At 46.8% G+C, this 15,650-nt stretch overlaps 2 protein-coding genes across 2 annotated transcripts; one reads left to right on the top strand and one right to left on the bottom strand.

Moving 5' to 3' along the window:
* Positions 1-6,324: 6,324 nt before the first annotated feature.
* LOC136470782 (uncharacterized) lies at positions 6,325-7,044 on the bottom strand. Its single transcript, XM_066468513.1, has one exon. It carries the CDS (start codon positions 7,042-7,044, stop codon positions 6,325-6,327), a length of 720 nt encoding a protein of 239 aa, XP_066324610.1.
* Positions 7,045-10,456: 3,412 nt separating this feature from the next.
* Positions 10,457-14,445, top strand: LOC136475290 (bHLH transcription factor RHL1-like). Its single transcript, XM_066472839.1, has 7 exons — positions 10,457-10,930; positions 11,024-11,104; positions 11,314-11,490; positions 11,860-11,925; positions 12,792-12,857; positions 12,982-13,050; positions 13,883-14,445. The coding sequence occupies exons 1-7, from the start codon at positions 10,547-10,549 to the stop codon at positions 14,237-14,239; spliced, it is 1,200 nt and encodes a 399-aa protein (XP_066328936.1). The 5' UTR covers positions 10,457-10,546; the 3' UTR covers positions 14,240-14,445.
* The last annotated feature ends 1,205 nt before the right edge of the window (positions 14,446-15,650 follow it).

Genomic DNA, 15,650 nt, shown 5'->3' with positions numbered 1-15,650 from the left:
CTTCACTCAGTCAGAGTTGAACATGCGACAAAGAAGATGGTTAGAACTGATTAAGGATTATGATTTGGAAGTACATTATCACCCTGGTAAAGCAAATGTAGTTACAGATGCCTTCAGTCGCAAAAGTTATTACAATTGTCTAACAGTAAGAACAATGTGTTTGAATTTATGTCAAGAAATGGAAAAGTTGAATATAGAAGTAATTCAACAAGGAAGTTTGACCAACATAATTGTTGAAGCCACTATTCGAGATCAAGTTATTGCTGCTCAGAAGGAAAACAAGGGTATAGCCCATATCAAGGAAAGAGTCAAGAATGGAAAGGCAGAGTGCTTTAGCATAGATGATGAAGATGTGTTATGGTTCAAGGATCGCCTGGTGGTACCAAAAGTTCCTGAGTTGCGGCAGTCAATTTTAGATGAGGCACATGCTACTAGGTTATCAATCCATCCGAGAAGTAACAAGATGTACCATGACTTGAAGCAAAGATTCTGGTGGACTAAAATGAAAATAGAGATTGCTAGATATATAGCAAAGTGTAATACTTGTCAAAAGGTGAAAGCTATACATTTGAGGTCTGCTGGCGAGTTACAACCATTACCTATTCCATCTTAGAAGTGGGAGGACATAAGTATGGACTTTATTATTGGTCTACCCAAGACATCAAAGGGATTTGACTCAGTATGTGTTATTGTAGATCGACTCACTAAGTCAGCATATTTTCTTCCAGTCAAGACAATATATCCTACGATCCAATATGCCAAGATGTATTTAGCAAGAATCATGAGTCTCCATGGAGTACCCAAGACTATTGTGTTAGATAGGGGTACACAGTTTGTCTCCAATTTTTGGAGACAATTGCATTCTTCATTGGGTACCAAACTTCTGTATAGTACAGCTTATCATCCACAGACTGATGGACAGACTGAAAGAGTTAATCAAGTACTTGAAGATATGTTAAGGTGTTGTGTCCTTAACTATTCCACTAAGTGGGATGAATACTCAGGGTTCGTTGACCCTTGTTGCAGGTGAGCCTCATGAGCAGATCTGTTTTGGATCGTGCTGCATGACTATCGTTCGTTCTGACGATGAGAAGTAAATGTGTGATTCTTGGGCAGGATGTTTATTTTGTGTGTTATGTATATATTAATTATGCCACTCCACTACTACTATGGTTTGTAATAATTATCGAACTTAGTTTGTAAGGTTTGAAACAACTGGTTTGTAAACTATGTTATCGTAAGACTTCCGCTGTTTTTACTCTGGTACTGTTATTTGAATAAATGTTGTAATACTGCATTGACTCTGTAACGTGATCCTGCTCGGAAATCGTGGATGATTCGGGGTTCCCCGAGGACACCCGACAGACTTCTTAAGTTATCAGGAACATATGCATTGTTGTCAAAGGTCGTTGGACAGTGACAAGTGCATGTGGGTCCTATAATTTAGGAGGTTCTGCCACATTATCAGCCAACGAACAGTATTTTTCTCTCACACCAAACTAGCCGACGGTACTTTCAGCCATGGCTTATAAGCCAAACCAGCCCATTAACCTTTTGTTTGGGCTCTACTGTGGTGGACTTCTTACGGAGGGCAGTAAGGGGCTTCGGCCCAAATGACGTTTCATACGGAGAGCCCTGGAGGCCTTGGGCGGTTGGGCTCTAGTTCGTCTGTTGGATGGGCGTGAAATTCAAATATCCTTTTCTGGAATTTCAGTTCATCTTATGCGACTGTGATAAATTCTTTTCAATAATTCATAAATAAAAAACAGTGAAGGATGAACAATAAAGATGTATTATTATGATCTTCCCGTCTCTTTCTGCCCAACTATTTCTAGCTGCAAGGTCCTTGTCGTGCATACGATTTTTCTTTGTCGAGGCTAGCTAGAAATCCGAAATAGGTCTTTGGGCAAAGCTTTTTCTTTTGTCCAACAGCCTCCTTTTTGCCTTTGTCAAACTTCTTTCTCAAAGTGGTAGCTATAGTATGTATACTTTGTTATCTAACCTTTTGTTCGGGATCCTGATCGATCTACTTGTGCTACTTTTGCTCCGAGCTTAAAGTTAAACGCCAAGTGCTCGCTACTACTTGACACTTTGACAGAAATTAAAACAAGGAAATACGATTGTGACTGCTGACGAGGATGCTGAAAGATTTTCACTCATTTTCTCCGATCCTTGGCTTCTACCTTCGCATACAAATTCTGATCTCAATGGCCACTGTACGTCTTCTTCTCTGACATATATAAGCATCACACATGTCAGAGGGTTCTCAGCTCCAATAAGGCCTCGTTTAGTTGAAGCCAAAAACCAAATTTTTTTGCATAATACCTGTCACATCAAATCTTGCGACACATGCATGTAGTACTAAATGTAGACGAAAAAAAACTAATTGCACAGTTAGCCGAGAAATCGTGAGACGAATCTTTTAAGCCTAATTAGTCCATAATTGGACAATTTTTGCCAAATAAAAACGAAAGTGCTACAGTAGCCAAAAGCCAAAAATTTTTGGAACTAAACCGGGCCTAAACCACTCTGCCAGCAGCAGGCGGCCCGGTGCCAAAAAAAAAGAGTCAAGAGGGGTGCTGAGGTCATGTTTAGTTCACCCCAAATCCAAATTTTGGCACTATGCAAAAAGAAGATTCCCCGTCACATCAAACTTGCGGTACATGTATGGAGTACTAAATGTTGACGAAATCAAAAACTAATTGTACAGTTTGGTTGTACTTTACGAGACGAACGTTTTGAGCCTAATTAATCAACGATTGGACAATTATTATCGAATACAATGAAATGCTACAGTGCGCTACAATATCCAGAAATTCGGCGTCGCCAAATCGTGGCCAACTAAACATGGCCTGGGATAGAAATTCAGTTGCGACATGCATGTTTAACTAATCATCAGTGTGAGGCCATTAGATACTGATGGATATTATGGTACAAGAAGTTCTGATTTGACACGCGCGCACTCACGATCGGACGCCATTAAGGGCCTGTTCGCTTGGAGAAATTCTAGAGAAATTTGGATGGTTTAGAGGAATGCTGAAGGAATTTGTAAGAGAAAAACACTATTTCGGATGAAAAAAGAAACGAATCAAGTCGGATTTAAAGACACGCGAACAGGACCTAAGTCTGCACCTTCTTCAACCTCCCGACCTGCTTGCTCGCCGCTTCTGTACTAGTTGTGTTTACACCAGCAAGAAGACTGTACTCTCTTCATACTCAAAAATAAAGTCGTTTTAGACAGCGATACGGTCTCCAAAGCATAACTTTGACTACTTATTTTTATAAAGATATTTATCAAAAAATGATATATGTAAATTTTTTTGAAAGTATTTTTAAGACAAATCTATACATATGGTTTTTACATTTTCAAACCCAACAACTTAAAAGTTATTCATAATTTATATTTTTAATATTTGATCTAAACTTTATCCAAAACGACTTTATTTTTAAATACGAAGGGAGTACGATGATGTGTCGTTGCAATTACTGCCACCGCCATGATCATGCTGGCTTTCGCCTTCTGGTGCGTTTTTTAAATCACATCGTCTCATAAACATCTCTTTTGGCGTACTATTATTATACTATAATTAGCGCATCATTACATACTCCCTCCGTCCCAGAATATCTGTCGTTCTCGCTTCCCGAGAAACAACTTTAACAAAATATATATTAAAAAATATTATTATTTATGGTACATAATTAGTATCATCGGAAAGATCTTTGAATCTAGTTTTTTAATAAATTTATTTGGAGATACAAATGTTGCTAGTATTTTCTACAAATCGAGTCAAACTTGTGGCACGAAAACCGGAAACGACAATTAAACTGGGACAGAGGGAGTACGATATTGAGCCTGTTCGTTTGTTGGTTTCAGCCAGAGCTTATTAGTCAATCAATAGTATTTTCTTCTTACAACAAACTAGCATCAGACTTATCAGTCAAAAACTAACCAGTGAACCGGCGATTATACAGTGGAATAATGCACGAGCGGATGTGCTCCTTTGATTCCTCCCGGTGTCATGTCTGGTGTCTCCGAATTTTATATACCCGGGCAGTGTCCAGGTCTCCATCAAGTGCAATTCCAGTGACGTGTCAATATGCACCATGCATGGATTTTAGTTGTATATATATAATAATTAATGTAGTATTCATTTGTTTGATAATCTCCAAGTTTTTGCTAGTAAAATAAAGCTAGCTCTGAGAGTGACGCATATGCATTTTTTCCCCTTGTAGATATACATGCTGCAGTGAAAAAAAATCTTGCCTTTCGATAACTATATATTTAGCTTCTTTCTTATCAGATGTAAAGTTGAAAACGAATGAATAGAGAGGTGTAGCTAGCACTCTATTAATTAAACAGTCTCTCTCGCTGTGCTCAGCTTTGTTATTGGTCGTGAGGCCTTGTCACGTATGCTTTTTTCGATCGAGGAATCTGAGTTGAGTCGTCGGCCTATAGGTCCCGCCTAAATGAAGGCAAAAAGAACCTTCTTTTAGTTGTCACTGCTGCTAGTGAGTTTAATTTGTCATAGATAGATAACCATGTGGTAGATACTCTACCATATTTTAGAAAATAAAGCTAGAGAACCTTAGATATATTAGAACAGAGCTTTGTTATTTTGGTAGTAAAGTCATTATATATTCTAGTTTATATTAAATAATGGCAAGGGCATATATATTTTTTTCTCGAATACGCAAAAGCTTTGCGTATCATTGTATTAGGTAGAAGAATTTAGGCAAACATACAACGCGCTTGTATCGAGCGCCGTAGGAGGTCAACCTAACACAGCCGTAGCCGGACCGTCCTAGCAAGAGACCTCTAGACTCGATATTACATTAAAGGAAGCAACCAATACCTACACAACGGTGCGACCTAGGAGATGGCCTTGCGTCTTCGCGGCTGCCTAGACACAGCCGGGAAGAGCTCATCAAGCGCTTCGGCCTCGGACGCAGTCAGGTCGCCGCCGAAGAGCTTCTCATAGGCCTCCAGCTCCGACGCGGATGGCGCTGATGGACCCTTAGAGAAGCCCATGCGCTACATGATCAGCACCTCACCTTGCTTGGAAGCAGGTACTCGAGAGAGGGGCTGAGCCTCCAACCACCTGCTCCGCCGCGGTATTATTGGCTTAGTAGGAGGCTGCATTGGAGGCTCACGAATCAGTGGAGAGTCCCTCTTACGCGTCACTTCGTTGATGAAGCTATAGAGGCGGCGTTTGGCGGAGTCGGCGTTGTCCTCAGTCGGGTGGGTATCCACCGGCGGTGAGCTGGGAGGGGTGAGTCCACCGCCCAGTGAATGGGGCACGAAAGTGGTGTACGCAACGCACCGGACACCACTGCCGCTGGGTCCTCATCCTCCAGCTGGGTGGCTGCCACTACCGGGGCCTCATCTTGTGGTTGGGGGACCACCGGTGGTGACAACAGGCGCTAAAGAGAAGGCCAAGCGACGATCCAACAACTGGCGAGCGAGGCAGCGAACTCCTCCAACATTGGGTCCTCCGTGATGTCGCGACCATGCGTAGCGTCCGGGTACAGCGTCAGCGTCAACGGGTCAGGCTGGACAATGCCTGTCTCGCTGGACAGCTCACCGTGCCTAGGATGAGCTTCAGCAGCAATCGAGGTGAAGGTCGATGCTGTTAGTGCTGCCCTTGCCGACCGCCTATGACGCCTCCATCTTCGGCGCCAGTGCTCGCCGATGACAGGAACGGCGCTGCCCGACTTGACCCCACCAGAGTCTTGCGAACCATCATGGTCCGCTGGCCCAGTGGAGCCTGTGTTACGGGTACCACGAAGAGGGCGTTACGGTTGGCGACCCATGGCTCTTGCATCGCTCGAGCTCCGAGAGCCCAAGCGCCTTGGCCGCTTACAATCGCGCGCAATATGTCAAAATCCCCTGCACCGCAGACATCATTGAGGCAGCTTGCAGGTTGCCACCCGATGCGCGGAGGAGAGGCAATTGAGGCAATTGCCGAGGAGATCTGCCGGGATGCGCCTCGGTGGTCGACGACTTGCTGGCTGGCCTCCGCCTACTAGCCCTCGTGGCTCAGGCAAGGCGGCCACAGGTCGTGTCTCCTGCTAGTGGAGGATCTCCCGCCATCCATCGGCGTTGGGGGTGGAGACCCGTCCGTGACGTCCGAGGCGCTGGCGAGCCAGAATGCGGCCCTCTGCTGGCCGAGCCGGCATGCCAAACAACAGCTGTGGGCGCAGCTGACTGCATTTCCCCCGCCCTCGCCCAGCACCCTGACGACCCGTCGCCGCAGCACCATGGCCTGACGTCAGAGGTTGGGCGCGCGGTAGGGACATCACAGGCAGCGTCAACGTCCCCGGCGGCTACGGCTTCCGATGAACCGCGTCTAGGTAGGGGGTCATGGAGGTGGTTGGCATCGCTTCTGCATCGGAGTCGTCGAGGAGGTCGTCGTCATCCGCCCAACGACGGGCCTTGGAGCGTCCTACCGCGCTACCCCCAGGATGGAAGGGGGCGGCTTCCGGTGATAAGGTGGACGACGGGCTCAGAGCGGGGATGGACAGGTGAAGGAGGAAGGCCTCGAGGTCGGAGGCAGCGGGGGCAGCGCTCGCCCCTGCTCCGGCTTCGGTGCGCTGTGCAGCGATGGCGGAGGCTGGCACCGGCTGCTGCGGCGGCGGCGAGCAGGGCTCCGCGGGGGCCTCCGTGGCCGTTAGGGACAGCAGCGTGAAGGGCTCACCGTCTTCCAGCCTGACGACGTCCGTGCCAGAAGCCACCGGAGGTGGCCGAGACTCGTGGCCGTCAGATCCGACGTCCACGCGCGTCCCTGGGGCGACCACAGCCGCGGATCCGGGCGTGGAGGCCGCGGCAGCGGCGCCCGGCGGCGCCGTTGGCGGGGACGGGGACGGGGAGCTGCAGCTGGTTGCCACTGTGGCAGGTCCTGGCTTCGATGGTGGCGAGGACCAAGATGGAGCGGCGGATCCGTCAGCGTTGGACTCGCTGACTACTGCGGCGCCGGGTCCCGATGTCGCCGTCGGCGGCGTGGGCTGCTGTGTGGCGGGGGCCCAGCGCCTACTGCTGCGGGCCATGGGGAGGGAGCCAGAAGCGGCTCGAGGTCACATACCCTCTCAAGGGCATATATATGACGGAGGGAGACGTGGGATACCCTAAATATTGTGGCTTTGCGGATTACTTTTAAGTGGCGATTACTTGACCACCTTGCTATTTGCTTCTTCTACCTTTGGAGTGACATATTAATAGCAACTTCAGTCCCATAATATATCTACTTTTAGGTTTGTCCTAAGTCAACGCTATATATGTCATGTACTTAGGTTTGACAAAAAGATATAGGAGAAAACATTAAGCTAAATAATTTGATTTGGGATAAACCCAAAAGTAGCTGTATTTTGGGTCAAAGGTAGTATAAACTTATTTGGACTCGGCCACGAGAATTGAGTTGAGTGGTACCATAATGGTAATATTGCTTATCGATCATCGATAGAGTAAAGGCCTGTTTGATCTCATTCTCATAATAAGAATTCGGATTTGAGATAGTGAATATAGAATCTGAATTTTGGATTAAAAATGAGGAATGCTTGGATTTCACTCACATAGTGATCATTGTCTTTGCATATAAAAATCTCCAAATAGTAGGTTAGAGGTAGATAGTAAGGTTCATAAAATCTTACTCTAGAATCCAAGTGTTTGGATCTCATTCTCATTTTCCCACCTCATTCTCATTTTTCTTAGGAGATCCAAATGGGGTCTAAGATAAGTTGCATTAATTTTCTAGTGTACATTTAAGTAGTGGTAGAAATAAAGAATAGTTGCAATAGTTTGCTAGTGTACATTTAAGTGGTGGTCGAAATGAAGAACATAGAGCATAAAAGTGCATTAGAGTTAGCCTAAAATGTCGCGATAATACTATGGGTTTGTTTGGTTCAATTGTGAGCCGTGGAAAACTATTGTGATCTATAAATAACTATGAGCTCTGAAAAAGTTGTTGTAAGTCATCTGTTGTGAAAATGTTGTAAGTTGTTTGGTTGAAACATTTATGAAACCTATCTCCTCTCTCTATCTCCCTTCAACCGGGAATCATCTCTCTCTATTTCCACCCATTTGGAAAAGTAGAAAATCGAAAGCCAAAAGCAGGATCCAAAATGTTGCGAAAATTTTACTACGTGAAAGCAGTTGTTTATGAAAATGTAGTTTTAGATTCGACTTGTTTGGTTGGCATTCTGTTTTTTTAGCAGCAGAAGCATTTTTCAGAAAGAGCCAAACACATCATATGGACCAGAGTGAGTAGGATACAAGGATTAAATGACTAGTATTATAGAAATCACAAGAAACTGACCGCTAAATTCACGCTGGCTCCAAAAATGAAACTGGTTCACTCCAAACTTGCTTATAAGTTACTTATACATACACACGTTTTGTAAACCAGCCTGAAAGAACTAGCACTAGCCTAAGCGTTACAAAGCAGGAGAGCAGCAGGAGAAGCGTACACGCACGTGAAAGTCGTGGGCACCTGGCCCCCAGGGTACGTCCAAGGATCATGCCATGCTTCTCTCTTAGTAGTATCTTTTTAAAAGGCAAACCATGGAAATGATGACATGTTTCGATCGCGTCATGAGATTGTGATAGACGACGGTACGTAGCATACTTTGTGAAATCGGATTAACTCAAATTTAATCAAGCTTAGAAAAAGTTAACCTGGTTTAAATCTGGCTGGGCTAAACTTTAGGTATCCAAACAAGTGAAATTAAAAGTGGACTATATTTTAGTTTCAAACCTAACTAGGAATTAGTTCATTAGTTGGCAAATGTGAGGGAATATGAGTCTTTCTTTGTCTAGCAAAAACCATTTTTAGCAACGGAGTATAGCTACCCACCTTCAATCCATGCATTCAAATAACACTCTAAGTAAACTTCATCCACCTAAACTTTATTTTAACTTAGGGCATGTTCGGCTAGTATTAAAGCCGGCTGAAGCTGTTTTGTTATGAGAGAAAAATTCTATAGATTCTAGCTGATAAGTTCAAGCGAACATGCCCTAAATTTTAGTCCACATAAACTTTATTTGTAAATGATAAAACAGACCCTTAATTTTGTGCGAGCACGCAAGCAGCAAAGAAAGGAGCCCGGCGGGGACGTGTTGGCACGGCAAGAGGTTGTCCCTGTGCTGTGCACACCCAGACCCAGTGATGAACGAGTCAGCAGGTCCGACAGGTGGAATGGGGAGACGACGCTCCAAAGGAAGCCGCAGCCCTTGCAGGCACAGGCAGGTCTTCTCCATTCTCCGTTTCTCAGGGATGGAATGGAACATGGTCGTGTGGAGAGTTGCAGTGGAGGGGAAAGCCAAGCCAAGGCCCAAGGCGCGCTGTTGTCCGGGATGGATGTGGCAGTACATGTGCTGCTCCTGCGCCCAGTAGAGTAGACTAGGCTGTGCGCCCTATCCCTATGCCTGGTAGGGTGGCAGCAGCAACACCTGGCTTGGCTGCTCTCGCTGTCATTCGTCAACCATCACTTTATTCCGATGCCCGCTGGGCGATTTGTTTTCGACTCTCCGAGATCGGTGGAATCACTTGTAGCGGCACGTTCGTTTCGGCCGGCTTAAGCCATGACTAAAAGTACTCCGATTTAAGAGAAAAACGTTGTTCAAGTCGTGAATTATAAACCAGATACGAGTGAATAAGCCGAAACCAACAGCACCGGACAACTTCATCGTTGTAGCAGTGGTGGGAGGGCCGGGAGACATCGTTAGAATTCAGAGCGACAGTGGAGACCTGACAGCGTGCCAATAACCTCACACTCATCACTCACTCAAGTCTCTCACTCTCACCTGATGACTTGACGTCAGCTTGTTCAGTCCCATGGGTGTGATGATCGTGTGATGTGATTGCTGGCAACAACAAAACAAACGCACTAGCAGTAGCAGCTAGTAGTACGCTCCAGCTGTGTCCAATGCCAGCAACTCCTGTTCCGTTGCGTGTGTTGGCCTCTTGGACAGGATTGGATGGATCTTTGCACTTTGCAATTGGATCCATCTTTACAGAGTGAATTACTTTACTTAGGGAGCGTTTAGTTCTCAAATTTTTTTTTGGGTTTAGCTACTGTTTGGCTACCGTAGCACTTTCGTTTGTATTTGGTAATTAGTATCTAATTATGGACTAATTAGGTTCGAAAGTTTTGTCTCGCGATTTCTCACCTAACTGTGCAATTAGTTTTGTTTTTTATCTACATTAGTACTCCATGCATGTACCGCAAGATTTGATGTGACACTTTGGGTTGAAAATTTTTGGAATCTAAACAGGGCCTTATATAGCCAAAATTCAAAACTGGCCAGGGGAAGGAAGAGAGAGAACCCAAGGGGCCTTCCTCGCTTCCGTCTTCTCCGACGTCGACGCCGTCAGTTACGACACCATTATTTGGCACGTAAAGCGCGATTATAAAACCCCGCCACACTCCAAGCCAAGCCCCTCCTCTTCTCTCCCAAGTTCCAACTCCTCGCTCGCTCTCCCTCTCCGCGCATCAACAAGGTCTCTCGCCAGCAAGGGGAAGGGAGCCACCTCGCCACAGCCGAAGGCCACCCATGCAGCCGAGCGGCCGCGAAATGCAGGGCGGCGGCGGGGGCGGTGGGCAGGACGACTTCTTCGACCAGATGCTGTCCACGCTGCCGGCCGCGTGGTCCGACCTCGGCTCCGGCAAGTCGCCCTGGGAGCTCCCCGCGGGGGCGGGGGCCGTCTCCGAAGACGCCGCCGCGTTCGATGAGGCCGCGCTCCTCGCCTCGCGCCTCCGCCACCACCAGATCGGCGGCGGGGAGAAGCCCCTCATGCTCCACCTCAGAGACCTGCACGGCATCGGCGCCGGCTCCGGGGGAGGAGGCGGCGACGACGCGGGGTTCATGCCGCTGCCTCTCTTCACCGACCGAGCCAGGGACGACATGGACGCCGCCTTCAAGTCCCCCAATGCCGCCGTGAGATCCTTCTGCTCCGCGCCGCGCGCCTGCTCTCGCCTCCAGAGCTCCCGGTTTTGCCCGCGTACCGTTGACGTGTCCCGCGTTTTGCAGGGAGCCGACCAGGCGCTGTACAACGGGTTCGGAGCCGCTGGGATGCATGCCGCCGCCGTGCATCAGCCGCCGTTCGGGCAGGTACGCCGCTGGACCGGCCACTAACCAGTGCCCGCGTCCGGTTCATCAGGGAAAAAAAACTTGCACTGTGATTGCTCTTCCATTCATGGCGCCAAACAGGCGGCAAAGCTACTGTTTATTCAGTTCGATTTCTGTCTTGTCTTGGCTGATAAATCAATCGGACTGAAAAAAACCGTGCCTTCTTCTCCTCGTGTGGTGACTGGTGAAAGGGCGGGTCAATGCCGGCGGCGCAGAGCTTCGGGGGAGGCGCGGCCGCGGGTGGTGGGCCGGCACCGGCACCGGCAGCCGGAGCGGCGTCGGGCGGAGGAGGGGCCGCGCCGCCGCGGCAGCAGCGCCAGCGGGCTAGGAGGGGGCAGGCCACTGATCCTCACAGCATCGCCGAACGTGTACGCCACTCTCCCTCCACCACCTTTCCCTTCTCCCGTTTTTTAATGCCTCTGCATCACTGTGTACATGTATGTCTCCTCTGTGCTGTGGCCTGTGGTGTTCTTGTACCTGGAGCTCCACAACTCTTGGACCTTGTAGTTTGACCTGCCAGCCACAGCCACAGACCTCAATTCCATTGCTCCAATTGGAACTGCAAACTTTGGCCCCCAAATTGAATTGCGGTTCAATGTTCAGATACAGCAGAGATTAGAATGAGAGATGAGCTATCTCCTATCTGACGAACTGTCTTGGACCTTTGCCGGATTCAGTTCCATACTTTCAGTAGTGTCTTCTCGCTCACGCTCAGGCTCGCCACGCGTTTTTTGCAGCTCCGGAGGGAGAGGATAGCGGAGAGGATGAAGGCGTTGCAGGAGCTGGTCCCTAACGCCAACAAGGTATGCCAGATTTTCCTCTCTTTTCTCCCTTCTTTTTCCTCCCTTTGCCCTTTCTTTTGAACAAAGTAGCAGGAAGCTTTCCCTGAAATGTGGTGAGGATGCATTCCTTCTTTTTTGCACTGTTTGCGTGCTGTATGGGTGCATTTTCCCTTAAATTCAGTCTTTGGTGATACGCTATCTTGACTTGTTTTCTTTTAGTATAACGTGCTGTGCTCTCCTATACGTAAGATAAGATTGGTAGAATGATGAGTGCCTCATCATAAAATAGGAAAACATGGTAACTGGGGCATGTTGTGCATTGCCCAATTTACTAATTTGGTGGACTCGATGTGTCGGACCTCCATTGGAGGTTTTGGACTTTTGTTTTTTACTAAAAGTTCCGCTGCCGATGAACAGCTAGTGCAACAGCATGTGAAATAGCTAACATATGACATTATCTTGGGGATGTCGATCATTGGAAGACACAAGATGATTCCTGAATTAGTTTAGCTCAGGAGGGTTCGACAGATTAACTAGGCTTTGGTATAAAATACAGAGCTACGCATGAACTTCCAGATATACCTTGCAAAACACTATAGCTGGAGACATGGGCATTTGTCTAACACGCCTGCTTCTTCTGTTCCCCACAAACACCATGTGCCACGGTTGTTCCGGAAGCCCCTACTGGCACATCGGATATCCTTTTTGGAACAACTTGCGGTCACTGTTAGAGTATCATGAAGCTACAATGAACGTTGTTCTGCTGCCCTTTGGAATAAAAACATCGCTCGTCATGTCTTAGTCGATAGTCCATAGCACAAACTAATAGTGGACATAAGATCACTGTCGCTGAAATTATCATATACCATATGGAATTTTGTTTGCAGACCGACAAGGCATCGATGCTTGACGAGATCATTGATTATGTGAAGTTCCTCCAGCTCCAAGTCAAGGTATTTCTGCTTTCCTACACCTAGCTAGATTACTGTGGGATGAGTTCCTAAATTCTTCTCATAATTTGGGCACTCAAAAACTTGTCCAAATTCATGACTCCTCAGATGTTCCCCATTCTTGCAGGTTCTTAGCATGAGCCGATTAGGCGGAGCTACAGCCGTCGGCCCTCTAGTTGCTAGCATGGCATCAGAGGTACCTATTGTTGCGTCATATGCTCTTCTGTTTCGAAAATTAAAGTGCTAGCAACGACCCATCATTTGATACAACTAAACTTTGTGGGCCAAGTATGTTGAACCCTGAAATGCTGTAATGATGTTCACTGAAGCACAAAGCGATCGGGGAAAAGGTTATCCTTTTGACCATTGTCCATTGGTTAGGTGCAAATAGGTACCCATACTTTTGTCATCTTGAAAGTTGCTATTCCGAACAATTTAACCATCATTTGGGCCATCCAAAATTGTTGTTTATATTGGTCTAAAGTTGATCCCTGATCAAGTCTATCCAATAGCAAATAAATATATAGAGATCTTATTTCAGATTCTAGCTTTAGTATTCGAGGACTAAAACGCCACCCAAAAGAGCTACTAAAACCAAACAGCATGCTCACAGATTTGCACGAAATCAAACGGAGATATGTCCCATGCATAACTTTGCTTAAGGAACTTATCAAGCATTAGTGGCCAACACAAAGGAAAAAAGTATGTAGGAATCTTTGTTGTTAAGGACTGGAGCCAAAAAGGGGAAAACACGCCTGAAAAGTGATTACATGGTACTGATCAAGCATTTAAGCTGTAGGAGCTACTAACCCACTAAGGAGAATCCCCAACTCCTGAACATGCCCCCGCTGCTATAAGGTCAACCAAATCAAATCCGACAAAATTCCCATAAATAATCTTTATAATCTTGATGAGTAGCAAACTAAAAAGGGCAGACCCAGTGCCGGAGGCTCCCATGCACATCAGTTTTTATTATCCTGCGCATCAGCCAAATCGCCAATGGAATCAAATTCAAATCCTTGTTGCAGGGTAATGGGAACGGAAATGGCACAAGCGACAGCGGAAATGGCAATGCCGCCAACGGCGAGAATGGTGGTGGCAGTCTGCAGGTGACGGAGCAACAGGTGGCCAGGTTGATGGAGGAGGACATGGGCACTGCCATGCAGTACTTGCAGGGCAAGGGGCTCTGCCTGATGCCAATATCTCTAGCCTCGGCCATCTCCTCCGCCACATCGTCGTCCCTCCTATCCCGACCCTCCATGGGTGCAATGGGAGGCGCTAGAGGTCCCCTGCACGACGGCGGTAGCCCTGCGTCGCCGCCACTGGTGAACGGTGGCGATGATTCCAGGACCATCAAGGATGCTGGTGCCGGCGGTAAGCAGTGAAGGCAGTGCTCTTGTCTTGAGAGGTTGTGTGTTCAGAAGGGAGGTCTTGTAGGGTTGGAATTGTCAAGTGGCCCAGCAGGGCTTTTCCCACTCCACCTTTCCTGCCCCCCTTTTGTTTGTTTATAAGAAATGATGTTTAATCATGCAACCTTTAGCTCCATCTTTTCATGTTCTTGTAAAATAGCTTTCCTGGCCTCTTTACCTCTCCCCTCCTCTCCTTTTCCTTTTGGGCCTGATGACTGAGCTGCTCCTGTGATCCGTAGCTTTTCTTTTCTGTTAAATTTGTCGCGAAGCTGTCGTGTCTGCTCTTGTTAGGTGGTGGCCGTGGAGGTGAGGAGGAATCGAAATTATTGGTCCGAAGGGATCATATTCATATACCAGTTTATCAAACGAGATTAGGGTGGTATCAAGTGCAAAACTGGTCAACAAAATGAAACATTATGTTGAGGATTATCAAATGAGCTGCTTCATCACAGTCACAGATGATGATGAGCTGCAAAGTTTCCTCTCCACTGCTGAAATTAGGTGCTTCTCGGACCACCAGATAACCTTAGATATATAAGAGCGTGTAGTTTAAAGCTAAGCACACATAAAGTCTTCCCTGATGTAATACTATAGAGGGAAGGACAGATAAGGTGCTTCTTTTGTAGCGCGTGTCTACTAGACAGATGTACGGTGCTAGACAGGTGTTTGCGAGTGCCTAATGGTTTGAAACCTTGAATGCTCTACTCGAAAACACATATGCAATGCTCCATTTGCAAGCATACATGTAGTTGCAGTTGCACAAATACTCACTCGTGGGGAATGCTTAATATAAGAAACAGTGAATAATTTGAAATTAAGACCCCTTCGGAACATGAGATTTTCTTTATCTTGTTTCAGTCTGTTTGGGAAGGATCATGTATCCTATCAGACGGCAAAGAGATCATACAGGTAGTTTCCTCTAACCACCTCCAAAAACTGGGATGATGCAGCATTAGCGATTGCTGATTGATGCGCAGGCGACGATCACGACAGACGGTTGGATGGTACGCGAGGCTACTGAGTGGCAATATTCCCTCCCTGCCTTCAATCCGCACGTCGCGATGGGCTGGCTGCAAGTAAACAAATCGGGAAGCCAAGATCATGGCTCATGGGCGTATTTACCAGATACGTCCAACCGATTGAAGGATCCCAGCAGGAGATGCACCCACGTTGGTGAAGTAAATGAAGGGTATCTTTCGCCGTGGTTTAAGAAAACAAAAACTTCTTGTGACAGCTCTAGCGAACAAGGGCCATAGAAAGAAAAGGTACAAGGTAGAATTGGACCACAGGACTGCAAAATTTGCAATGATGCATGCAGATGAGATCTCCTCCCTCAGGGGAAACAAAGTTGGAACAAAGAAAAATAGGGTTTCCAGTCGAGTTATCT

Source organism: Miscanthus floridulus, chromosome 8, assembly GCF_019320115.1.
Source record: "Miscanthus floridulus cultivar M001 chromosome 8, ASM1932011v1, whole genome shotgun sequence".
Classification (NCBI taxonomy): domain Eukaryota; kingdom Viridiplantae; phylum Streptophyta; class Magnoliopsida; order Poales; family Poaceae; genus Miscanthus; species Miscanthus floridulus.
The sequence above is the reverse complement of the archived record's forward strand: the minus strand, read 5'-3'. Positions and strand labels throughout refer to the sequence as shown.

What these genes read in the sequence shown, in the direction of transcription:
- LOC136470782 (XM_066468513.1), bottom strand. Translation starts at nt 7,044, where the DNA reads ATGGCCCGCAGCAGTAGGCGCTGGGCCCCCGCCACACAGCAGCCCACG.
- LOC136475290 (XM_066472839.1), top strand. Translation starts at nt 10,547, where the DNA reads ATGCAGCCGAGCGGCCGCGAAATGCAGGGCGGCGGCGGGGGCGGTGGG. An exon ending in TCAAGTCCCCCAATGCCGCC is followed by an intron (nt 10,931 to 11,023) that starts GTGAGATCCTTC and finishes CGCGTTTTGCAG; the next exon opens with GGAGCCGACCAGGCGCTGTA. An exon ending in TTGCTAGCATGGCATCAGAG is followed by an intron (nt 13,051 to 13,882) that starts GTACCTATTGTT and finishes TCCTTGTTGCAG; the next exon opens with GGTAATGGGAACGGAAATGG.